Genomic DNA, 26,216 nt, shown 5'->3' with positions numbered 1-26,216 from the left:
ATTTCTATGTTACCTGTGTGGGTAGCGCCTGCTGAGGACCTTAGGACTGTCACTGTTCAGCAAAAATTTCTTCGGGTTTTTCTCGTAAGATGGTATGGAAAAACCCGAAAGAATATTTTGGCCAACCTAATAGTTCTCCCTCTAGCCTAGTATTTTCCCATTCCCAGATGAGTTGAATGGAGACAGTCAAGAAGATTAGCAGTTCTGAGGGCCAATGCCCCACTTCCCATGGGGAAGCTATATCCCAAGTTCATTGCTAAGAAACAAGCCCAGAATCCTAGGAAGCTGGGGGGTGGCATTCCTATTCCAAGCAGCCAGGTTCACTTATCACCTGAAAAGCCATCCATGCCAAGGGGACACTGAGTTTATAAATAACTAGAGCTGACAAGAATCCAGAAAGGAAAAGGGACGATTCTCTTAGGAAGAGATATGTAGTGATATGGTCTATGGCAACGTCACCAAGGCCACAGTCATTTACAGCATCTGTGACACCAAGAGCAGATGAATATCCCCACACTCTAAAGCCCGGCTTTCTTCTTTGACTCACTTCTGAGGACAGACTTGAATTGCTGGTTTAAACCTCCACACTCTGGAATATCCCTCTTCTACATTATAAGTTCATCCCAGAATATCCTTTATGGTGAAGTAGCACAGGCTGATATGAGAGGTCCCCTCCCTGTACCGGGAGGAAGGAAGCCCTTTGGAATTGGGGGCAAAGAATTTTGCATAAATAAACCTTGTTTAACTAAACCTTAACTAGTTACTTCTTCACTTTTTTCTATCCCTAACCCAAATCTCTCTGTCTTGTCGCTTCTTCACAAGTTTATTGTTTCTTTGTCTAATGAGTTTAGAAGTTTGCTGCTCTGTTCATGTTTTCAGGTCTTCATTCTCTTGTGAAATTGTCCCTGCATATGGAAAAATCCCTGGAGAAGGAAATGGCAACCTACTCCAGTATTCTTGCCTGGAGAATCCCACGGACAGAGGAGCCTGGCGGGCTACAGTCCATGCTGCTGCTGCTGCTGCTAAGTCGCTTCAGTCATGTCTGACTCTGTGCGACCCCATAGACGGCAGCCCACCAGGCTCCCCCACCCCTCAGATTCTCCAGGCAAGAACACTGGAGAGGGTTGCCATTTCCTTCTCCAATACTCTACTTCAAATACAACTAACGAGACAGCAAAAAAATTCAGTCCATGAGATCACGTTAAATAAAATGTGCATGCATGTTAAAAAAAAGTCATAGGGTATGTGATTCCTATTGTCCACACTCTTTTTCTTTTTTTCTAAAGTTTTTTCTTTTTTTTTATATGGACTATTTTCAAAGTCTTTATTGAATTTGTTACAATATTTCTTCTGTTTTATGTTTTGGCTCTTTGGTTGCAAGGCATGTGGGATCTTAGTTCCCTGACCAGCGATCAAACCCACACCCCCTGCCCTGAAAGGCAAAGTCTTAACTACTAGACTGCCAGGAAAGTACCTCCAGGCTCTTTCTTAACTGTGCAATGAGAAAGATGTACAGACAGACTCTTGCTTTCCTGGGCTCCTCCCTATTCATGTTGCACCATGGCAATCTATCTTGCTTTGTCCAGACCTGTTTGTTTTCAAGACCTTCGTTAGCACTTCCTGGGCTTTGTGTGTTATAATAATAGGTGGAGATCCAATTAAGATACAAGTCTCTCCCTCTGCACTCCATTTCTCTTCTCTTTTATAAAGAAATTCTCACTGGAGCTAAAATGCAAACTAGAATCTGGAAATGCTGAAATGTTGTGCTCCATGGTTGCTATATCATTTTCACCTGGACTTGAAGCTGAAATAGGAAAGAGAATTCTGGATCTTTACAGATTGTCCATACAACAACCAAAGTTGGAGATTAGGGATGTCAGCCAAAGTTGATGTAAGCCACTCTTCTTTCTCTTCTTCCTTTCTTTTTTTTTTTTTTGGTGGTTGTTTTACATATGAGTTTCACATTTTTTTTTAATGTAGACCATTTTTTAAAGTCTTTATTGAATTTGTTGCCATTGATTTTGTTTTATTTATGTTTTGTTTTTTGGCCATGTGAGATGTTAGCTTCCCAAACAGGGATTGAACTCAAATCCCTTGCATTGGAAGGTGAACCTTAACCACTAGATGGCCAGGGAAGTACCCGTTCTCTCCTTAACAGGAGAGATGACCTTGTGAGATAAACCTCTCCTGGGGTGATGTGCTGCTTCTCTAAATTTCTCATGTTTTGGGTGGCTCAGTGAAAGCTCAGCCATGGGAGATGGGGTGAGAGGACTCGGGGTTCATACTGAGAGCAAGGGAGCCTTAGAGTGGACACCATAGTCTCCTGAGCTAGACTACTGGGGCTCTGCCTTTTGGCTTGTTCATCTGTCTCTTTACTTGTCAACTTTTAAAATTTGTTTCTGTGATTATTTGGGAACAACTGGTTGCATTTCTTGAGCATTATTATTAGGTATACGTGGTATAATAAAAATGTCCACAATAAACATAACAACTGCCTTAAAGGAATTCACAGTGGAGCCTATATAAAGATGAGGTTCATCTTATGAGCACCAGTTCTTGAATAATCTGTTTGTGTGTGTTTTTAAGACTGCATGTTAGAAGCCACCCTGCCATAACTTAGTGGCCACTTTTTCTCTTGGATTCTATTTTTCCTGCAGCTGTAATGTGGCAAGAATTGTCTATTTGAGTCATACAAAGATAAATAACACTTGGTTCCTGTCTTCAAGTAGCTGTCAGTCTAAGCAGGGTGATGTGACAGGTACCCAAGAAATAAAGCTCTAAGTTAAAACATGAGATGTAATGAATCTGTGGAATGCATAGATGAAGTGTTACCTAGTTCATAGGAAGGAGAGGGGCTCCCTGGAGACTAGGCAGGGGTTCTCAGATGGAAGGGAAGTGACGAGACTGAGAGACAAAGGAAGGGAGGCATTGGTGGGTTGTGGGGACTGAGTGTGGCCAAGGGGGGAAGGGGATCATAAAGGCCCCCAAACCTTCCTTCTTCTCATCCATAGTATCCATGTGACACCCAGTCCTGCTGTTCTTACTTTGGCACTGTCTCTTGTATATCAGCTCCCTTCTTTATTCTCTCCATTCTTCTCCTTGGCCATCATAGCAACCCTGTAACTGACCTACTAGATGCCAAGAGAATCATTTTCCTTAAAAACAAAACAAAACAAATATCTCATCCTATAATCCCCCTTTCCCATTGTTGAATCTTCACTGGTTTATGATTACAACCCTCCACAATCTGGATGGAATCTTCCCTTTCTAACTCATTTCCTAACACTCACACCCCTCAGCCACCAAACACCATCTGAATGAGCTGAGACCTTCAGAATCTGATGTATCTGCACACACACGCATGACTTGTTCCCAGCTCCTCCCTCCCAGCCTTTTTTCTGTTCCCCACACTCCAAGTTTTGTTTCTGCCTTGGAAGTGTTCTGTGGACTGTTCTCTGCCCTAAAGACCCTCCCTTCAGATGATCTCATCATTTGGATCGCAAAGCAAGACCTTCTCTGACCACCTTGGCTAAAAGAGTCTCTGCGGTGCTTGACTTCACTTTGTTTCTAAGATCCAGGGCCGCTGTGAGGGTGCAGAGCGCCTTGGCAATGATTTGAAAAGGGCTCTCCCTCCAGCTGGCACAGGCCTCATACTCCCCCTCAGTGGGGCCTCTAACACGGGACACACGGCAAACTTGCTCCCAGCATTCTGGAGACTTCTGTCCCTATCTGACATGAGCTCCTTTATTTGCCTACTTGTTCTTTGCCAAGCTCCCTGGGTGGTTGTGTGAGAGCAAATCTTTCTATATTTTTCCAAACTCTATCTCCAGTACTTTCTATGTGGCATTAACCCCAGGGTTTAGGGGACTGTAGGATTTTGAGAGATCTTGGGTGATTGAGTTAATGGATTCCATGATGCCTGGATTGCTCCTGTCTACACGCTGCCTTAGGCCTTTGGATAGACATCTTCTAGAGTGTCTGTCTCACTCTGTTATTCTTCTTTTTCTATTCAGTGTCTCCTCCACTGGACTAAGAGTTTCTCAAGGTTAGGAATGTGCCTCGTCGATCTCGCGTGTGTGTTTGCGTATGTGTGTATGTTCAGTTTGTTTCTTTATTTTTGGCTGTGCTAGGTCTTCATCGTGCTGTGTGAGTGTCTTTTGCTGTGGAGCACAGGTTCTAGAGGGCCCCGGCTCAGTAGCTGTGAGATCAGTAGTTGTGATGCATAGGCTTAGTTGCCCCATGGTATGTGGGATCTTGGTATCCCCACCAGTCATCAAACCTGCATCCCCTGCATTGGAAGGTGGATCCTTAGTCATTGGACTACAAGGGAAGTCCCCATCCTGTGTTATTTAAAACAGAATGGAATGAAACATGTAAAATATCATGTAGGAAACGAGTTGCCAGTCCAGGTTCGATGCACGATGCTGGATGTTTGGGGCTGGTGCACTGGGACGGCCCAGAGGGATGGTATGGGGAGGGAGGAGGGAGGAGGGTTCGGGATGGGGAACACATGTATACCTGTGGCGGATTCATTTTGATATTTGGCAAAACTAATACAATTATGTAAAGTTTAAAAATAAAATAAAATTGGAAGAATAAAAATAAAAATAAAAAAAAATAAAACAGTATGTGATACCTTGTGGGTTCTCAATAAGACTTTGCTTATATTAATGCATGAGTTTTTGAATCGCAGTGAATAGAAGAGACGTGGTTCTCTTCACATAAGGAAGTCAGAAGGAGAGGTGTTTTTCTGGGGGAAAAGATGAGTTCAATTTCGAGTTTGGAATGCCAGCTGAACTTTCAGATGAAGACATATGGAGGTGACTGGAAGTATAGAATGTGAGCGAACAATTAGGGGATTGAGGGGGAGCTGCAGACAGGGGTGAAGGTATTAATTCATAAGGAAAAGGTTATGGTCACAGGTCATAGATGGGAAGGCTGTGGTGAAGTCTGGCCTGCAGATACTTTTTTACCTCACGATGTTTAAGAAATTTTCAAATTCATTGCCTGCTTTTAAAAATTAGGATGGAAATTCCCTGGTGGTCCAGTGGTTAGGACTCAGAACTCCCACTGCAGGGGACATGGGTTCAATACCTGGTCAGGGAACTAAGATCCTGCATACCAAAAAATACAAACAAACAAATAAAATTAGGAGATCTTCACACACATTTCAGATTTCTGGTTCCCTTGATATCAGATCTGGGAATGTGGTACTAAGGAGTGCCACCCTCCACCCTGCCCCATCCATAGTTAGTTTAGAAAAGTCCCTTCTTTTCTCATCAAGAGAGGAATAGAATTCATTCGTTATTTGCAGTGATATTTCCCACAGGAATTAGTATACCCTGTTGCACTCACTGAGTGACTTGACCCCAAGCCAAATGCTTAAAGCTCATATGCTTTTGCAACCAACTCTGGATATATTAACAACTGACCACTTGTCTGTTGATTATCTTTTTTAAAAAAGTTACTTATTTGGCTATGCCAGGTCTTGGTTGTGGTGCGTGGGATCTTTAGTTGTGGCATGTGAACTCTTAGTTGCAGCATGTGGGATCTAGTTCCCTGACCAGGGATCGAACCCAGGCCCCCTGCATTGGGAGCATGGAGTCTTAGCCACTGGACCTCTAGGGAAATCCATGTAGATCATCTTCTTTCCCAGGAGCTCTTTACACTGGGAGCAGGGAGAAAATTCTCTTGTTTCTTAATTTTAGAGAGATATATGCCATGTACTAAGCTTCCCTGACGCTCAGAAAGTAAAGAATCTGCCTGTAATGCAGGAGACTCAGGTTCAACCCCTGGGTTGGGAAGATCCCCTGGATAATGGAATGGCTACCCATTCAAGTATTCTTGCCTGGAGAATTCCATAGACAGAGGAGCCTGGTGGGCTATAGTCCATGGAGTTGCAAAGAGTCGGGCATAACTGAGCGACTAACACACACAGACACATACACACAAGACATTTATTGTTTTTTTGGAAGTTTCTTTTTGTAGCTATATCTTTAAAAAGTAATTGCTCATTTATTTTTTTCCATGCATTTCAACAAGATGGGTTGATGGATGGATGGATGGACAGATGTGTGATAAAGGAATTAGAGCAATATGCTAATTGTGAAATTACAGTGGGAGGCAGTATGTGGGCATTTACTCTGCAATTAAAATTTTTTTAATGCATGCTTGAATTTTTTTCTGTATGCTTGAAAACTTTTGTAATAAAATGTTGGGAAAAGAAGCACTGTTCCAGACACCTAAAACTGCAATTTAAATATTATATCAGCAGGTGGTGGCAAAGCTTTGAAGATCAGGTAGCCCATTTATTCATGCCTTTACTAATTCAATACCTGGAATTTCACATTTCATTTACCTAAGTGGTGGTTGTTGTTCAATCACTCAGTTGTGTCCGACTCTTTGTGACCCCATGGACTGCAGCACATCAGGCTTCCCTGTCCTTCACTATCTCCCGGAGTTTGCTCAAACCCTTGTCCATTGAGTTGGTGATGCCATCCAGCCATCTCGTCCTTTGTCTTCCCCTTCTCCTCCGGCCTTCAGTCTTTCCCAGTATCCGGGTCTTTTCCAGTGGCATCAGGTGGCTAAAGTATTGGAGCTTCAGCTTCAGCATCAGTCCTTCCAGTGAATATTTGGGGTTGATTTCCCTTAAGATCTACTGGTTTGATCTCCTTGCTGTCCAAGAGACTCTCAAGAATGTTTTCCAGCCCCACAGTTTGAAGACATCAAGTCTTTGATGTTCAGCCTTTTTTATTGTCCAGCTTTCACATCCCTACATGACTTCTGGAAAAACCATGGCTTTGACTACACGGACCTTTGCCAAAAGTTTCAAAGAGAATATTTTTGAATAGTTTCTTAAAAAGTAAGTCTTTAAAGATACTCCAGTCCCTTTCTGATAAGTACTAACTTTTCTTTACCTGTAAAGTCTGGCCACTAGGTCAGAACAGCTTCTTCCCTGTAGGTATAGTTCAGTTTGCTTAGCCTTCTTCCATGAAGCTCTTAGATTGCTGAGCTCAGTCTCAACCACGCAGAGTCCATCACTCTGCCTTCGAACGACAAACTGAGTAAGAGCAGTGGAGAGTAGGTAAAGACACTTTGGATTTGGAGTGGTATCTCTCAAGCTGTAAAATCTGTTTCTTTCCTTTTTTTTTCTCTCTAGTAGATTTTCCTCTTTGTCTTTACCTCTGGAACTTTAGAGTGGAGGTACTACCTTCCTCCTTGTGCTGCTCTTTTTCTTTCTTACATTGTTTCTTTCTTTTTTTTAAATTTTATTTTATTTTTAAACTTTACAATATTGTGTTAGTTTTGCCAAATATCGAAATGAATCTGCCACAGGTATACCTGTGTTCCCCGTCCTGAACCCTCCTCCCTCCTCCCTCCCCATACCCTCCCTCTGGGTCGTCCCAGTGCACCAGCCCCAAGCATCCAGTATCGTGCATCAAACCTGGACTGGTGACTCATTTCATACATGATATTATACATGTTTCAATTGTTTCTTCTCTGCATCCTCCTCTTCCATGCACCCCCCACAACAATGGCAGCCATGCTAATGTCTTTCATATATATCCTTGGATAGTCAGGCTGTCTGGAATATTATTAGTGTTTCATGAATGTGTTTTACATTTCTTTGAATTATATACATCTGCTCCTACTTTGATGCGTGAAATTCCTTGGCTTGTGTCCTTACGTTCTCTTCCAGTGATGGACTCTTCCAACTCTGTTGACCACAACTATGCAGCGATGAATGTTCTCACACAAGCCTCCTTGTGAATATGTGGGCGGTTTTCTCTGGCATGCATTCCGGAAGTGGTATAGGATCTACACAGCCTTATTTCTACAAAATGCTGCCAGAATGTTAGTCAGCTCCAACTCATAACAGCAGTACATGAGGCTGACTGCTTCTCTGTGTCCTCATCAATACTTGACATTTTCAGACTTTCTATTTTTTTTCACTTCTAATATGGGTAAAGTGGTTTCTTACTGTTTTAATTTATGTTTTTCTGATGAGTGATAAAGTTGTACATCTCTTTCTTATATTAGCTATTTAGATTTCTCCTTATGTGAATTGCTTGGCCCAGTTTTCTATTGGATTACCTTTCTTTTGCAGGACAAGAATATACTTTTCCACTTGATTCTGTTATTTAAGTTTTTTTTCCATCATTGCTATCTTAAATAAAATAGACCAAATCTATACCAATAGCTTAAAAGAGGAACAATTATTTTTTGTTTCAATGGCTTCCTTCCTAATGCTAATTACAACTTAAAACTATATTATTTACTTCTGGTTTACTTGTTCTTGGCTAATCTCCCCACTAGAAAACATGGTCTATGAAGACAGAGATCCTATCTACCTTATCTAATTGTTTTCTCCCTGTACTTAAGACAGTCTTCCCAGGTGGCGCAGTGATAAAGAATCCACCTGCCAGTGCAGGAGACTCAAGAGACACACAGGTTCGATCTCTGGATCAGGAAGATCCCTTGGAGAAGGAAATGGCAACCCACTCCAGTATTCTTGCCTGAAAAAGTCCATGGACAAAGGAGCCTGGCAGGTTACAGCCCTTGGGGGTCACAAAGAATGAGACACGACTGAATGAGCACACACACTTAAGACAATGGTTAGCACATCCCAGGTCCTTGAAAAAGAACTATTGATTCTGTCATTAATTGAATATTGAACTATATTGGCCCTGAGGAGTCATAAGACACTGCCCACAAAGAGAGCTCCTTGGCCACCCAGGGAAGACAAGAAATCAAAGAATTGCAACGAACTGTGCCATGTGATTGTTCAACTGGAAACTCATCTCAGTCAAAGGACTCAAGCCCTTCCACAGAAAATTACATTGAAACAGAGATAATGAAAATTAAGCAAGAATTCTAAAGCAAACAAAGGGCAACAATAAAACACATAATTGTAAACAGTTTCGTGAACTTGTGCTCCTCCCACATAAAGCAGAGGTGAAAACACAACCTCCAGAGGAGTGAGCCCAAGAGTTGCCCTGTTTGCAAGAGAAAACTCCCCGGAAGAGGGAAACCTTGCCTCCAGGGACCTGCTAGAAATTGAGCTGAAGTCTGAGCTCCCACATCATCTCAGAGCCTGCTTTTCTGGTTTGGGGATTCTAGCTTTTTTTTTTTTTTTAATCCACATCAAGGCTTGGTGAGCTGTCCACAAATAAACTCTTGGACAAAGATCTAAAGCTGAGTTTATCCAAAGCCTAAACAATTGCCAGGCACACCCATTGGCTAGAAGACAGTTCTTCTCCCTTGGACAATCATTTTCATAATACTCAATTATAGGCAGCTTTATTCCCATGATTTTATTACAAAAACATCAGTCTATGCAACATCAGATGCCACAAGGAGAGATTTTTCAAGTCTGTGACTCTCCCTGGAAAGCAATAAGAGTTTGTTTCAACTTCTCAAAGCATTCTCTGCTATCAGGCTTAGTTATCCTTCCTTAGTGTTTTTAGGCAGGGGACAAGCTGGGATTCCCAAATAGAGGAGAAATCAAGTCCGCTGCCTGGCTGCTCCCCCGTGTGGGGGCTCATTTATGGCCAGTCCTGCAAGGGATGGGGGAGCATTCTGCGGTCTGTCTCCTAGTGGGTGAGGAGGCTGTGAGAGGGTGTGTACCGCCAGAGTGGAAGTCACATGGCAGGTGACCAGCAAGTCACTAGCCCATCACACTGAGGGCATCAGACACTAGTGTTGGTTTGCTGAGGTCACTCGAATTTCCTAACATGGAAAGGGAATTTGGAACATAGACTTCGTTTTTCTGAGAGAAACCTCGGGTAAAGAAACAGACTGGAAGTCTGGCCACTCCCTTCAGTTTCACCAGAGAGCAAGGTTATGTTGTCTCAGTGCTTCAGGGCTTCTTGACTCACGGCTGTAAAAACGTTCATTCATTTACGCCCGGTGCTGAAGAATCTGTGGTGGACGAAAGGCAGGCCCTGTCTCCAGGGGTTTATAATACTGGTCAGCATGACACCAAGTGAAAGGCAGGTGGGTGAAGAGGGATGACAGCTGGTCAAGGCAGAGGGAGCAGTCAGAGGCCAGGGCATACCTGATGTATGTTCCATGAGGGGCACAAAGTTAGGTATGATTAGAGCGCAGCCTGTGACGGGGACTGTGTGAAAGGCGAGGCTGAGACAGAGGCATGTCTAAGCTAAACAAGGTCTCTGGTTTCACAAACTCTTCCTGTTGTTTTTCTGTGCACACACACTTGCCAAACTGCCCTACGTATCCTTCCAAAAAATATGCTCACACTGTCCATGTGTACCCCTGCTGCTGCTGCTGCTGCTAAGTCGCTTCAGTCATGTCCAACTCTGTGCGATCCCATAGATGGCAGTCCACGAGGCTCCCCCGTCCCTGGGATTCTCCAGGCAAGAACACTGGAGTGGGTTGCCATTTCCTTCTCCAGTGCATGAAAGTGAAAAATCAAAGTGAAGTCGCTCAGTTGTGTCCGACTTCTTGCGACCCCATGGACTGTAGCCTACCAGGCTCCTCCGTCCATGGGATTTTCCAGGCAAGAGTACTGGAGTGGGGTGCCATTGCCTTCTCCAATGTGTACCTCTACCCCAAAGCAAGTCTTTTAAATACTGGGTGAAGACTACCCCTACCCCCAGACTTATGAGCAATTTTTGGTGGCAAGCTGGTTTAATCATTAAAAAAATTTTTTTTAATTATGGTAAAAGTCACATAACATAAAACATCTATTTTAACCATATTTACCTTCCTGGTGGTTCAGATGATAAAGCATCTGCCTGCAACGGGGTTGAATTCCTGGGTTGGGAAGATCCCCTGGAGAAGGAAATGGCAACCCACTCCAGTACTCTCGCCTGGAAAATCTCACGGACAGAGGAGCCTGATAGGCTACAGTCCACGGGGTTGCAAAGAGTAGGACATGACTGAACGACTTCACAATTGCACAGTTCAATGACACGAAGTATATGCACCTCTCACCATTATCCATCTCCTGAATCTTTCACTGTCCTCATTTGAAACTATCTCCATTAAACACTAACTCCCCATCCTCCCTCTCCCATGCAACCCAGCCCCTGGCATCTATCAGTGTACTTTCTGATCCTATGAATTCGACTATTCTAGGTGTCTCCTATAAGTGGGATCAAATTAGGGATTAGGGATTCAGCACCTAATGTATATTGGTATGCATTTTAGAGATTGACTTAATAAATGTCCTATAAACACATTGTACCTTTTTCTTTCTTTCTCCTGTACTATACAATGGGCTTCCCAGGTGGTGCTAGTGGTAAAGAACTCACCTGCCAAGGCAGGAGACATAAGAGACATGGGTTTGATCCCTGGGTCGGGAAGATCCCCTGGAGGAGGGCATGGCAACCCACCCCAGTATTCTTGCCTGGAGAATCCCATGGACAGGGGAGCCTGGTGGGCTACAGACAAAGAGTCAGACACGACTGAGTGACTAAGCACTCACGCACGCTATTCAGTAGGTTCTCACCAACCATCTACCTCATACGTAATAGTGTACATATTAATTTTCATCATTTTTACATCACGATTGTAAAGCTACATTTCAGCTGAGGTAGTGGGTCATTTGAAATGGTCAATAATAACTGGACAGAGTTGAGTAATTAAATTAGATTCAGTTACAAAATAGTTAACCAACAGTGGGCATCAGATGGGGAAGCTTTTCAAAATTCCCCAACCCTATGCACTTCTCAGTGCTAATGAATATGAACCTCTACATCCAAGTTGGATACTTAGAAAAAGTTCCTCAGTCATCTAGGTGCACATTCATAGTTAAATTGAACTCATGGAGACCTTACCACTTGCATAGAAAAGGTCATTTTCAGAAAATTCTAGATTATGTTTTTGATTAAAAATGTAGTAATGTTTTTGAATAATATATTTGTGCTGACTTCACTATGATGATAGAGGATAAGTCAGAAGTCGTCTAATAAGAGTCAATCCCCATGACATGTTCTAGAAACTTTTTTTTTTTTTTTTTGGTAATCTTCCTTTGGATCCATAAAGTCAAAGCCATCATTACTATTGAAAGGTAGGAGTAAATCCCCTCTCCAGCTCTGTTTCCTCTTAAATAGGAAAACACATGAATTATTTTCCTGCCCATTGGATCTGCATGGAAGATGCATGGTGCTGGCAAATTTGAGTTGGAAAAATCAGAGCTGGCTTTTCGTCATTATTGACATGTAACCAAACAAATGCAGCCATCGCTCATGTGTCATGAGGCAGCATGAAAAGTCCTATGGAGAAACATGGCAGAAAAAACTGACTGTGGTTTAGAGAGGATATCAGTATCATTTTCCACAGTCTGTTTTAGTGTGAACTAAATCACAAATTAATATATCAAGCAAACTTTTTTTTTAAAGGAGAAAAAAATGAAGCCAGTTGCCAAGAAATTTTTTTAAAAATATTCTGAGAAATAGTAATTCCAGTGAGGATGGAGAGAAGTAGGTAGATTCAGGAGATTTTGGATGATGAACTGTGTGATGGATTTCCTGCAGGAGGAGGGAGTCAGAGATGATGCTTGGGAACCTGTGTTGGACTGCTAAGTGGACATCATATGACCTTGTGACCCACTCTAAATAATACAGTTATAATTCTACTCTAAGGCTTTCTACTCATTACAGTAAATTGTAATATGACATTTATTATGGTTTAGAACCATAGAATGTCATTCCTATCTTCGTGATTTCTGACTTGTTTTTATAAAACAAATTTAGAAGTAAAGGAAAATCTGTACCAGAATTAGAAAATTTAGAAGAGCCTTTGTCAGGAGACTTTTTTTTTTTTGCTTTGTTTTTATTTTGTGCTTTATTTATTTTTAAACATTTTTTTAGTGAAAAATTTCAAACATACAAAATGAGAGAGAAGAGTAATAAAATTTATATACTTCATATACAGTAATAAAATTTATATACTTCACTCAGATTCCACAGTTATCAATTCATCTCCGATCTTGTTTTAGTTAAATAAACTATCCTCCCTCACAGCTGAATTTTTGTAGCTTTGTTGAGATATAATTGACACATAGCACTATGTCAGTTTAAGGTGTACAATATGATGATTTGGTATAAACTTATATTGCAAAATAATTGCCATAATAAGGTTTATCAACAAACCCATCACCTCATATAATTACATTTTGTGTGTGTGTATGGTGAGAACATTTAAGATTTACTCTCTTATCAACTTTCAATTATATAATATAGTATTGTTCATTATGGAGAAGGCACTGGCCACCCACTCCAGTACTCCTGCCTGGAAAATCCCATGGACGGAGGAGCCTGGTGGGCTGCAGTCCATGGGGTCACTAAAAGTCGGACACGACTGAGCGACTTTTTCCCTTTCATGCATTGGAGAAGGAAATGGCAACCCACTCTAGTGTTCTTGCCTGGAGAATCCCAGGGACGAGGGAGCCTCCTGGGCTGCCGTCTATGGGGTCGCACAGAGTCAGACACGACTGAAGTGACTTAGCAGCAGCAGCAGCATTGTTAATTATGGGACTTCCCAGGTGTCTCAGTGGTAAAGAATCTGCCTGCCAATACAAGAGATACAAGAGATATGGGTTTAATCTCTGTGTTGGGAAGATCCCTGGGGGAAGGAAATGACACCTCACCCCAGTATTCTTGCCTGGGAAATCCCATGGACAGAGGAGCCTGGCGGGCTATAGTCCATGGGGTCACAAAGAGTCAAACACGACTTAGTCACTGAGCGTGCACACACAAGATAGACACACATGTTCCTATGATGGCTGAAGTGTGTGGGTAGGGGAAGGGATGTCTGGCACCCTATGGTTTTGGTTGGTCTCTCCTTTCTTGCTCTTTCTGACATGTGGATAACTTTCTCTGAATAGGAAGAATTAAGTGTTATTTTTTAAATTTTGTTTAAGCTAAAATATAAATTGCATGTAATAGCAAGACAGAATTAACACCTCAAGAATTGTTCTCTCATTTATAAATGAAGAAACTGAAGCTCAGAGCAGTTGTTCTATTTAATTGGGGCCTCACATCTAGCAGGTGGCAGAGCTCAGAGAAAAGCCCAGATCTTTATTCTTCCTTCCTTCACCTGAGCAGTTTGATGTACATTTTACCAGGGAAAACTGGAGTCATTCCTTATGATGATTTAGTGATGCACACACAAATCAACATTCAGAAGCCTGTTCTGACTTTCTTTTTATGAGTTTTAAATAGAGCATAATGGCCATTGAAAATAAATCTTTGGATTCAAAACTTGACAATGTCCTTCAGCTCTGTTCTCTCTCTTAGATTACAAGGACATATTTCCATTTTATTGCAAACTGAACATAAGCAGTTTTACTGCACAACCAGAAGTTTAGCAAGATCACTTTAAGTTTCTAGCCTCCAGATTTGTCTTGAATGAACTTGAGGTTGTGTGTGTGTCGTGGTATGTGTGTGTCGTGGTATGTGTGTGTGTGTGTGTGTATAACCATTTTCAATGGAGGGTTGAACTATTTTTAGATTGGCTGCGGACACTTATCTAGTGGTCTCAAACTGTAAACTTATGTGCTTTGAATTATTTTCATTTTTAGGACCAGATCTTCATGGAAAATGTGGGTGCAGTGAAGCAGCTTTGCAAATTAACCAACAACCTTGAAGAAAGAATAGAAGAGTTAGAAATATGGAACAGAAAGCTGGCCAGGCTAAAGCGGCTCAGTAGTTCGAAGTCCTCTGCCAGTGAGGCGAGCTCAATCAGGTACCTCCACGACTGCCATAGAAATGTGGAGAAAGGGAGAATGAGGGTCTTTCTATAACTAGAAAGACCTTTCTGTAACAATCTGAATGGTTTGTCTACCAAGCAGCAATCATTACTTTGTTTTAATTAAGTCTCTATTCATCTTTTAGAATGAATGTTTTGAAACACAATTATTTTATATGATAATTTTCTTATTTTTTCTGTTGCTGCTTTTAAGATGAAACAAAATATAATGGATCTGTTTAAGAGTGGTGATTATAGGATGCACTACATTTTAACAAAACAGACCGTCTCTCTTTTTAACAAGGAAAGGGGACCATTTCTAAATTTAGAAAACCATGTTTGATCCTCAGGGACAAAAATTATTCTATTTTTTATTACTTAAGGATGTAAGTGCATATTTTCTGGGCTATAGTTTTGAGAAAAAGGGAAATGTAAATTTTAATGCATTTATTTATATTTACTAAAGTTCTTTTACACAAAAAGAACTCTCAGTTGCCTCGACTTTCCTTTTTAAAATTACCACTGTATTACAAAAAAAGAGCCATACTGCTGTGTTAGTGACAGCCTGGGCCTTTGTCATATAACTCCCAGAGAGGCATTTGATTTGTAATTAATTTTCTCTTTCTCTTTTTAAAGCAAATTTAGCAGAGCTCTTAGTGCATCTTCTCCAAAAAGGACCATTTCCAAAAAAAACAGCAAGGTAAATAGACTTAAATTTATAATGAACAGAGATGATATTTTCTATTAAAATAGAGTTTATGAAAATTAATCAAGAATTGTTTTCATCGTTTATTTGTTGATGGGTTCTCTAGTATGTATCCTTATGCACAAAGCCATTTAAATATTATTCCTTTAATAGATATTAATTGGTTTTTCAAAGAGGAGGTTAGGGACATTCATTTCAGAAATATTACTCTGCCAGTTTTTGTGTGTATATTCCCCAACAAGAGAAATTCATCAGCAGATGACCCTGGGTTATAAGACCTGTGTGTATTCCTTGACTTGATTTAGTCCCTTATCTTTGGTTCCAAAAGATCCCAAAGGGATGTCAGTTAATCTCTAAATCTCTCTTTTCCCTTTGACATTCGGTACTCTATATGCAAATAGAGACTAGGTATTCATTTGCTTGCAAAGCTTAAAATGTGGCAACTTTATTAATGAACGGAGCATTTCATCAAATAGGATAACATTTACAGTAAAAAGTGAAGGTTAATCATTTATTAGCTTAAAGGACAGCCTATCCATGGCAGAGAAGTGTCAGTGAGGGGGAAGCTTCAGTCCTCTCTTCCTAGGTGCATTCATAGAAAGCTGTGAACCTCAGCTTATGCCTCAGATCCACTGATATTCCCAGAGGAAGATATTTATGACCTTCATCTATATTTTGTTAAGGGCTGACCTGATATTTGGGCCATTGTCCTGTTTTACTCTCTACTTCTTCTGTACATCGCTGAACTATTCTAAGAGGATTTAAGAAGAGTTCAGTATTCTACTAAAAAGTACTAAAATGCTATGGTGCAGACAAGTTTCTTGATATATGCCAACAGATATAAATACATGGATAAATAAACATGTAGAAGTGTTCTTGGGAAAGTTTACTTAATTGCATTGGGAAACAGATAATACCATGAACTTCAAGATGTTCAAGCTGGATTTAGAAAAGACAGAGGACCCAAAGATCAAATTGCTAACATCCCTTGTGTTATTGAAAAAGTACGAGACTTCCAGAAAAGTATCTACTTCTGCCTTATTGACTATGCCAAAGCCTTTGACTGTGTGGATCACAACAAACAGTGGAAAATTCTTAAAGAGATGGGAATACTAGACCACCTGACCTGCCTCCTGAGAAATCTGTATGCAGGTCAAGAAGCAACAGTTAGAACTGGACATGGAACAATAGACTGGTTCCAAATTGGGAAAGGATTACATCAAGGCTATATATTGTCATCCTGCTTATTTAACTTCTATGCAGAGTACATCATGCAAAATGTCCAGCTGGATGAATCACAAGCTGGAATCAAGATTGCTGGGAGAAATATCAATAACCTCATATATGCAGATGACACCACCCTTATGGCAGAAAATAAAGAACTAAAGAGCCTCTTGATGAAAGTGAAAGAGGAGAGTGAAAAAGTTGGCTTAAAACTCAACATTCAGCAAACTAAGATCATGGCATCCAGTCCCATTACTTCATGACAAATAGATGGGGAAATAATGGAAACAATGAGAGGCTTTATTTTGGGGGGCTCCAAAATCACTGCAGATGGTGACTGCAGCCATAAATTAAAAGACGCTTGCTCCTTGGAAGAAAAGTTATAACCAACCTAGACAGCACATTAAAAAGCAGAGACATTACTTTGCCAACAAAGGTCTGTCTAGTCAAAGCTATGGCTTTTCCAGTAGTCATGTATGGATGTGAGAGTTGGCCTATAAAGAAAGCTGAGTGCCAAAGAATTGATGTTTTTGAACTGTGGTGTTGGAGAAGACTCTTGAGAGTCCTTTGGACTGCAAGGAGATCCAACCAGTCCATCGTCAAGGAAATCAGTCCTGAATATTCATTGGCAGGACTGATGCTGGAGCTGAAACTCCAGTACTTTGGCCACCTGATGTGAAGAACTGACTCATCTGAAAAGACCCCGATCTTGGGAAAGATTGAAGGAAAGAGGAGAAGGGGACGACAGAGGATGAGATGGTTGGATGGCATCACCGACTCAATGGACATGAGTTTGAGTAAACTCTGGGAGTTGGTGATGGACAGGGAAGCCTGGCGTGCTGCAGTCCATGGGGTTGCAAAGAGTCAGACACGACTGAGCAACTGAACTGAGCTGAACTGAACTGAACAGATAATAATAGTGTCTACCTTACAAAAATAATTGATAGGATTAAATGATCTAAAGTCCTCAGCACAATGCCCAGCACATAGCAGGTTGCTCAATAAACACAAAATACTAACAATATTGTGTAGGGAAGGTGCTCTTTGTACTAACCAGTTTGCAAGGGAATAGAAGGAACTGTATCTGCATCAATGGAGGCCCTGATTGGAAGGTACTATTTGGTTCCTGTGGGCTTCCCTGGTGGCTCAACAGTAAAGAATCCACCTGTAATGCAGGAGCTTCAGTAGACTCAGGTTTGATCCCTGGGTCAGGAAGATCCCCTGGAGGAGGGTATGGCAACCCAGTGCAGTATTCTTGCCTGGACAATCCCATGGCCAGAGGAGCCTGGTGGGGGCTCCATGGGGTCGCAGAAGCGTTAGACACAACTGAGGCAACTTAGCAAGCACACATGCATTTGGTTCCTCTGTAACCTTTGTGGCAACCATCTTGCACCTAAGGGATCTGTTTCTTTCACAGTTTTCTCAGGATATTAACTACAATATATGGTCCATGAGAAGAGACTGTGTCTGCCTTCCTCACTCTCTGTCCCCAGGGACTGGCACACAGTGTGTACTCAGGAACTGTTCGTTAAATCAATGCATGAATGGAGACCCCATCTGAAAATATTCCCTGTAGGCTAACAATCTAAATTTAAAACATTAAGAGATTTAATGTCTTGGGTGCATGGGTGGCGGGGGTGTTGGGGTGTGAACACAGAGTCCAGGACTTGTATAGACATTGAAGGGCATCCACTCAATTCGAAGACCTCTTATAGTCACTGTCTTATGCCTGTGGAGGCAAAGGTGAGTAAGATGTGGCCTCGTCTAAGGAATTTTAAGCTAGGGACTTCCTAGGTAGTCCAGTGGTTAAGACTTTGCCTTCCACTGCAGGGACTGCAGGTCCCCCCTACCCAGGGGGTTGGGGAGGTAAGATCCCACATGCCTTGGGGCCAAAAAACCCAAGACAGAAAACAGAAGCAATATTATAACAAATTCAATGAAGATTTTTAAAGGGTCTATATTAAAAAAAAAATCTTAAAAGAAAAAAGAAGTTTAAAGTAATCAGGGAAAATCAGAAGAGAATAAAAAGACCAGCTGTACCTGGAAGTGATAAATAATGTAGACGCTCAGAGCACTGTGGGAGTAGCATGGGAGCTGGGCCTTCAAGGGGGCAAAGGTTTGTCTGGAAAGTGACAGGAGCTGCCGGAGCAGTTCTGGATGGAATGACACAAGCCAAGGTCTGGGAGCTGGTGCTGGCTTCATTGACTAGGTGGGAGTTTGTTAGGGAGGAGAAAAGTTAAGGCTGAAAATAAGTTAGTCTCAGTTTCTGGATCACCAGTTAAGGAGTTCATTTGGTAGCCATGAAGACTTTGTGAATAATAACAATAAGTCGTACAGTGTCTCCTTTCTTTACAGACAGAAAAAGGGAGGCAGCATGGCATTGAGAATAACAGCGCATATTCTGAAAGTGTTAGTTGCTTGGTTGTGTCTGACTCTCTGAGACCCCATTGACTATAGCCTGTCAGGATCCTCAGTCTATGGAATTTCCAGGCCAGAAAACTGGAGTGAGTTGCCATTCACTCCTCCAGAGGATCTTCTCAACCCAGAGATCGAACCCGGGTCTCCTGCATTGCAGAAACATTCTTTCTGTCTGAGCCACCAGGGAAGCCCCACAGATTCTGAACCCAAGTGTTTTTTGGATCAAAGCCTGGCTCTGTAATTTATTAGCTGTGTGATCTTGAGTGAGAACTTAGCTCCCTGAGCCTCATTTTTCCCCATCTCTAAAATAGGGATGAGAACAGTACTTACCTTATAGGGATGTTGAGAATTATTGTGAGGTTCAATACATTAGTATACATAAAGCACTCAGAAGAGGGTGTGACACGTAAGTGCCATAAAAGTGTTCACCATTAGTATTTTCAAACCCACTCTTTCAGTGGTTCTCATACTTTGGCATATATCAGAGTCTTCCAGGGAGCTTGGTAAAATACCAATGTGTGCTGTTGCCGTGGGTGAAGTTGGAAAAACCTCAGAGTTTAAGTAAAAATCCACTGAGGACATGGAGAAGAAGGGCGAAAGGAAAGGAACTGATGCAGACACTTTTCATTATCCTGCTTCCTATAGATCCCCAGCCCCCACCACAGTCTGAATGGAAACCTATTGAATCAGAATGTTTCAGGGCATTTAGATTTTTAACAAGCTCCATAGTAATCTTCACACAAACCTGAATTTGAGAACCATTAGACTGTTAATTAGATCTACCCAATAACTCTGTAAAGTAGGCAGGTATGATTTCATCCTTCTTATTTTATTGATGAAGAAATGAGGATCAATGACATTTCGATGACTTGTTCAGGGCTTGACTCCAAGTCTGACTCCAGGTCTTGGGTGATTTTCCTATATTAGGTCAAAGGATTTGGAACAAAACCATACAGATTTAAAACAATCTGGCATCTTTAGGGAGTAGGTTGGGAGGGAAGCTGCTATCCTGAAATTAATACTATTTAATTCTAATCAATTCAGTAAATTCCATTGAGTTCCTTCTGTGCACAGAGCACTAGCAGAGCATCCTCAGAACTATTCCAGTGAGGTATGGGAATGGTATAAACCATCTACTTCTCGGTATTCAGTGGTGGTGGTTTAGTCGCTAAGTTGTGTCTGACTCTTTGTGACCCCATGGACTGTAGCCCAACAGGCTAATCTGCCCATGGGATTTTTCAGGCAAGAATACTGGAGTGGGTTGCCATTTCCTTCTCCAGGGGAACCTTCCCCACCCAGGGATTGAACCTGGGTCTCCTGCATTGCAAGTGGATTCTTTAGCAACTGAGCTATTGGTATTCAGTGAAAGTGAAAGTCACTTAGTCTTGTCAGACTCTTTGTGACCCCATGGACTATACAGTCCTTGGAATTTTCCAGGCCAGACTACTGAAGTGGATAGCCTTTCCCTTCTCCAGGGGATCTTCCCAACCCAGGAATTGAAGCCAGGTCTCCCACATTGTAGGCGGATTCTTTACCAGCTGAGCCAAAAGGGAAGCCTATTCGTATTCAAAGTGGCTTCTTATTGCACCTCTGGACGAGTCAGATATAATACATATATAAAATAGCCCTAAAGATTTGGGTAATTGTTAAAAAGGGTGCAGTTAATCCCACCCACAATGTTACACTGAAGAACATTTTCTCTATACAGATAATCTGCCCAAGAAATTCAAAGACCAATTTAAGCTTTTTCTTGTCTACTGCCATCCTTCAATTCCCTTCTTACCCTGGACCCCCAGGAGGAAGCAAACATAACACTTTCTATTGCATTAGCAGGAAAACTCATATTTAAAGAGCTTATATTTAACTGGGCAGAAAACCTCTCCTATCTCTAGTCAGATTCCTCACCAACTGCACAGCTGTCTATCCTAGTTCTGGCTCATTCCTCATGTGCAAGTTTTTAATGCCAATATGTACCCGTCCTAAAGGTTTATCTCATTCACTTCCTAGGGAGTGTAATTTACTTATTTTCATTTCCCCCTATAGTGTTACTCATCATAGTACTTAATGTATATTTGCTGAAGGGATAAGAATAAATAAGACATAGGCCCAGAACTGTTCTCAAAAATAGGTGGCAGAATCGGATACTAATATATATGATTTAAGGAGTAATTAATAGTATTTCATGCCACAAAAACCTTTCCTGCAATTTGTCATGCTGCCTGAAATTCTTCCATTGGGATTTATTCTATCATGTCTTGAAGGCATTTTGTTTTTCGCAAGTATCTTATTAAAAGAAATGGACCTCTGTCTTCTGACAGTATCTTGTCTGGCAGCTCCTCTTTTCTCATAGAACTTCAAGAATAAGCGCTAAATGAATGGCACAGACAATTGTCCTGCAGGGAAAAGAGAGCATGGCCTGGAGTGCCAAGGAAAGGGAGGGACTTGGCTTTGAAAGAATTTCCTTTTCAGAGAGGAGGAGGGAGAGATAGGCTGAAGGCAGCAGCAAAGATCCCCTGGGGAGTGAGCCTTCAGACATCCTTCTCAAAGTTGGTGTCACTGATTTGTCATTTCTCATTGCTGAATTTTTTATAGGTTTCTTTTTCAGGAAAAAAACAGTCATGTCCTAACTGGGTTTTCCAGAGCTTGGTTATAACCCTCATTGCTGTGATGGCATTTTGGTAAGAAAAACATCAGTGTTATTCTACGTCAAGCTCTTTTTCTCTTTCCATCTTCCTTTTTCACACGTGAACTGGGGACTGACTTTCTATTTACTTTGAAGACTGAGAAGCCCTTTAAACCAGGTGTTGGTCTTTGATTTCGCTTAGAGATGACGGAGCTCTTTGTAAACTCATTCTTTGAAGGAAAAAAAAAAAGCACAGGCTTTCTGCTCCTAAATATGAAATGCTCTTTTTTTATAATCAACTGATTACTTTTTACTAGCTCGCTGTGGCTTTCGTGTTTGTGTGTATGCAGGTATGTGTGTGCGTGTGTGTATATTGTTTAGTCCTCCCCTGCAAATAACTGTTGCAACATCTTTGCTCTCCTTTCCCATCTACTTGGAGGAAAAGAGTGAGTAAACAATCAGGTACAATCCACTCTCCCTTGGATACTTACGTTTATTAGGATTCTTCTGGATTTTATGCCAAAAGAGACCATGAGATTATCCCAAGATATGCAATATGATGAAATTTTAGCCAAATGTGCTAAGCAGTTAAAGCAAACAAATTCAGAAAGGACAAGATGGTTGCTAGGCAAGTACTGGATACCCTTGGTCTGCTATCCCTCCTCCACAGGAGGAAGAGTCGTGCTTTTGTGGGATGAGAGGTTTTTCTCAGGCCTTTGGTCTTCAGACCTGTGCTGCCGCTATGATGGCTTCTCAGCCTTTGAGCCCTGGTCATCTTGCCTGTATCTTCCCTGCCTTCTGGTTCCCTGTATGACTATTCACAGAGTAAAATGGGTATTTATCTATCCCTCCAAAATGCTGTGTTAGTGTGGGAAAGGACTAGCTGCTGGGCCATGTACCAGATGAGACAATTATCCTCAGAGGCTAAGTAAGCGATAGGCCCGAAGATGCTTCCGGTTCCTTGAAGTAAGGCAACTTCTTAGTTATAGGAGACATTGTTGGTCTCTCTGTACCCTTCTCTCCCCTCAGCATTTTAACTTTTCCCCTGCTACTGCCCACTGTGGGAAGCATCCCCAAGTATTTGACACCACTACATAGAATTTCCATAGAAGCTGGTATACTTTTTCTCTCTCCTAAATGAACTTGTCTTCTGCTAGGATTCTCAGTTCAGGACAGAGTGAGCACTTTGACCTTTCACAGACATGCTTAACATTCTCTAGAGACACAGGTTCCCATGAAAGCCAAATGCAAAGCTTATAGGAAGTCTAATTTTGACATGAAGAGACTGCTTTTTAAATGTGCTCATCAGATCTTATGAATTCCAATGTTGTTGACCTCCAAGACCAGAAATAGGTGGTAATAGGCTTATTGTCTTGTTTCCAGCCTGTGGTGTACCCGAGAGGGGTCAAAACCCTAAAGAAAGAAGCAGATGTCTATTTTTGGTGTATGATTCTAGAAGCTGCCCAGGCCATGCATTGACGCAGATAGCAGATGGATCAGAAAACATATTTAAGGATTAATAGTAGGGAGATAGAGAATGGGGAATGTGGGAGAACAAAGTCAGGGAGACCGGACCACAGCAAATAGTTGCCACGGCAACACAACAGATTCTGTCTGAAGGCATCTTTGGGGCTCAGCATGGCTTTTACCAAGCAGCCCTGTGCCCGCTGGGTAGTAACCAGCTGCTTCTGAGAAAACTCTGGGAATTCTTTCTTTATGAGCTGAATTCAAATGGGGGGTACATTTCTTTGTAGGTATTTAATGATGGTAAACCAACTACCTTTGATGGGGAACAAAATAATGAGGAGTTGAGTCTAGGGAACCAGATGTGACATCAAGCCGGCAGGAGGTCAAGTGAGGTCCCCCTGTGTCAGGCCCCCACACAGTGGGATAGTAGAGTTCTACAGACACCCACCCCCAGAGAGGAGGATGCTGAGTGTTGGGATGTGTGAGTGGTATTAGGAATAGCTTCCCAAAACTCAGGACCTTTGAGGAAAGCCTCCACTTGGATGTATAAGTTCCGATCATTGTGGGGAGCGATACACTCATTATTCTGAAGTCACGTAAAGTGGAAATGGATACTTTATGGCACTGCTTTTCCTTCCTCTGTCCAATTTGATGCACTGAGCTCTCAAAAGACAGGCTGCAGGAAGACGTCAGGAGCGGCCAAAAGGATTGGTACCTACCGCTGACTAAATCTGTGTGGCCTTTCATCTCCCTGCACCACCACACGGCTGCCTCCACTAGGGGATGTGAACTTTACTGTGACTTTTTCCTGCAAGGAGCAGAGGGCTTCCTCCAGTGCTTTACACACTTCCTCTTGTAATCTTCCGCTAGTGACAGACACTTCTGAGACAGCTTGCCAGGGTCAGGGGGCTGCTTGTGGAAAAATGCATCAGCTCCACCTACCCCAGGAGCCTCTGAGCTCCAGGAAGACTGGGAGATCGTTCTTATCAGGGCAAAGAAGCAGAACTGTGCTGGTTTCCATGGCCGCCCGCCCCCTGCTCGCTCATCTGTTTGGTCTGGGAGGGGACATCTCTGGCAGCTGGTTATGTGAGATTTATCTGGAATCAAATCAGCCACATAACTCTTTCTTTTGTTATTTTTTTAAACAGTGGCTTGACGATAGTCTCCCTTTACATACTTAGCTTAAAAGATCAAGACCGATGTACCCCAAGTGCCCCTTCCAGGTAAGAGTTCCCATCTTGTTTTCTTTTGGGGAGGACTCTTGAAGGCCTCTTTTGTTAATTATTTTGTTCTCTTCCTCCAGCAACCTCACAAGCTCTCAGGAGCCAGCTCTGCCCTCCACAGCTTCCCCCTCAGGTAAGATCTCTCCATCAGCTACCTTCAAACCCAGCCTGGGGTTCATGTGAATTGTCAACAGAAGAACCAGCCTTTCAGGTTAACCTTGTCACTTCCCTCCCCTCTGCCTGATGCTTTGCAGCACCTAATACAACCCTGGCAACCACATTGCCCTCCTTCCAAGTACCTGAGATCACTTTCTGTGAGATCCTGCCATGTCAGCAGACTTATTGCTGCCCCATCTGGGGAACAAGAAGAGGCCTCTCAAGCCCCATGCAAAGACAGTTGGAGGAGCAGGAGCCGCATCAGGGGCCATGGGCAGGTAAAGAATGACCAAAGGGTAACAACTAGTGCTTTGAACCTGAGGGGTTTTTTCCCCTTCCCAGTGTTTACTTGGTTAGTCTGTTAATGAGTCTAGATAATGGTTCCACTCCTCTGTTAGGTGTGGCAAAATCTTTAAAAACACAAATGCACAAACTTGCAAGCATTTCAGTTCAGTTCAGTTGCTCCATTGTGTCCGACTCTTTGCAACCCCATTGACTGCAGCACGTCAGGCCTCCCTGTCCATCACCAACTCCTGGAGTTCATTCAGATTCATGTCCATTGAGTCTGTGATGTCATCCAACCATCTCACCCTCTGTCTTCCCCTTCTCCTCCTGCCTTCAATCTTTCCCAGCATCAGGGTCTTTTCCAAGGAGTCAGTTCTTTGAATCAGGTGGCCAAAGTATTGGAGTTTCAGCTTCAGCATCAGTTCTTCCAATGAATATTCAGGACTGATTTCCTTTAGGATGGACTGATTGGATCTCCTTGCAGTCCAAGGGACTCTCAAGAGTCTTCTCCAACACCACAGTTCAGAAGCATCAATTCTTCAGCACTCAGCTTTCTTTCATGTCAAATGATTACATTTACAGTGTTGAATTCCCAAAATATTGAATTGTTGGTGAATTCACGTGAAAGGGTCTCATTTGTTCTTTGCCAAACAAGAGAGTAACAGTAGCACAAGTGGAGTCATCATGTACAGATGGGTAGACTTTTTGGCCCACTTAGAACTTAAAAAGTGATACAGCATCTGGGCTGTCTATCCAAACCAAGTGTGGCAGGAAGTAAATGGCTTTGAAGATTCTAATGAGTTCAGGGTAAGCTTTAAGTCCATGAAAAAAAGCTTTCACTTTCAGATTATCTTCTTGGGACATAGACAAACACACATGCACATACATATGCACGCACGCATGCGTGCACACACACACACACACACACACATACATACTGGTGCTCTTTTAGTATCAGAATGTTCATGTTAAAAAAGCTGAGAATTCCCTGGTGGTCCAGTAGTTATGACTCCACGCTTCCACTGCAGGGGGCACAGGTTCAGTCCCTGATCTGGGAATTAAGATTCCACATGCCACAAGAGCAAAAAAAAAATATGGAAACTTGATTAAGGACAAAATTATCTCTGAAAGATCAAGTACTGCACTTCTAAATGTATACTAAGTTATTTTTTTTTTCAGAAATTTCCTTCTGTTTACACACATATTAGCAAGTGTCTAAAATAATAATGTGTGCATCGTTCAGTCATGTCTGACCCTTTGTAACCGCATGGACTGTAGCCCACCAGACTCCTCTGTCCATGGGATTCTCCAGGCTAAAATACCAGAGTGGGTAGCCATTCCCTCCTCCAGGGGATCTTCCTGACCCAGTGATTGACCCAAGTCTCCTGCATTGTGGGGA

General features: G+C 42.1%; 1 protein-coding gene across 2 annotated transcripts in view; it reads left to right on the top strand.

The window, feature by feature from the left end:
• The window catches only part of MYRFL (myelin regulatory factor like), a 140,228-nt gene that overhangs the window by 98,741 nt on the left and 15,271 nt on the right, over positions 1-26,216 (top strand). Inside the window, exons 14-19 of one of the 2 annotated variants that reach the window (XM_024992288.2) lie at positions 14,549-14,712; positions 15,352-15,415; positions 21,656-21,741; positions 24,302-24,376; positions 24,457-24,509; positions 24,631-24,810. In XM_024992288.2, the coding sequence (XP_024848056.1) occupies positions 14,549-14,712; positions 15,352-15,415; positions 21,656-21,741; positions 24,302-24,376; positions 24,457-24,509; positions 24,631-24,810 (622 nt within the window). 2 annotated transcript variants of the gene reach the window in all.

The sequence above is a fragment of the Bos taurus genome, chromosome 5 (genome assembly GCF_002263795.3).
Source record: "Bos taurus isolate L1 Dominette 01449 registration number 42190680 breed Hereford chromosome 5, ARS-UCD2.0, whole genome shotgun sequence".
NCBI lineage: Eukaryota > Metazoa > Chordata > Mammalia > Artiodactyla > Bovidae > Bos > Bos taurus.
Note: the sequence above shows the minus strand (reverse complement) of the source record. Positions and strands in the feature narration are given on the sequence as shown.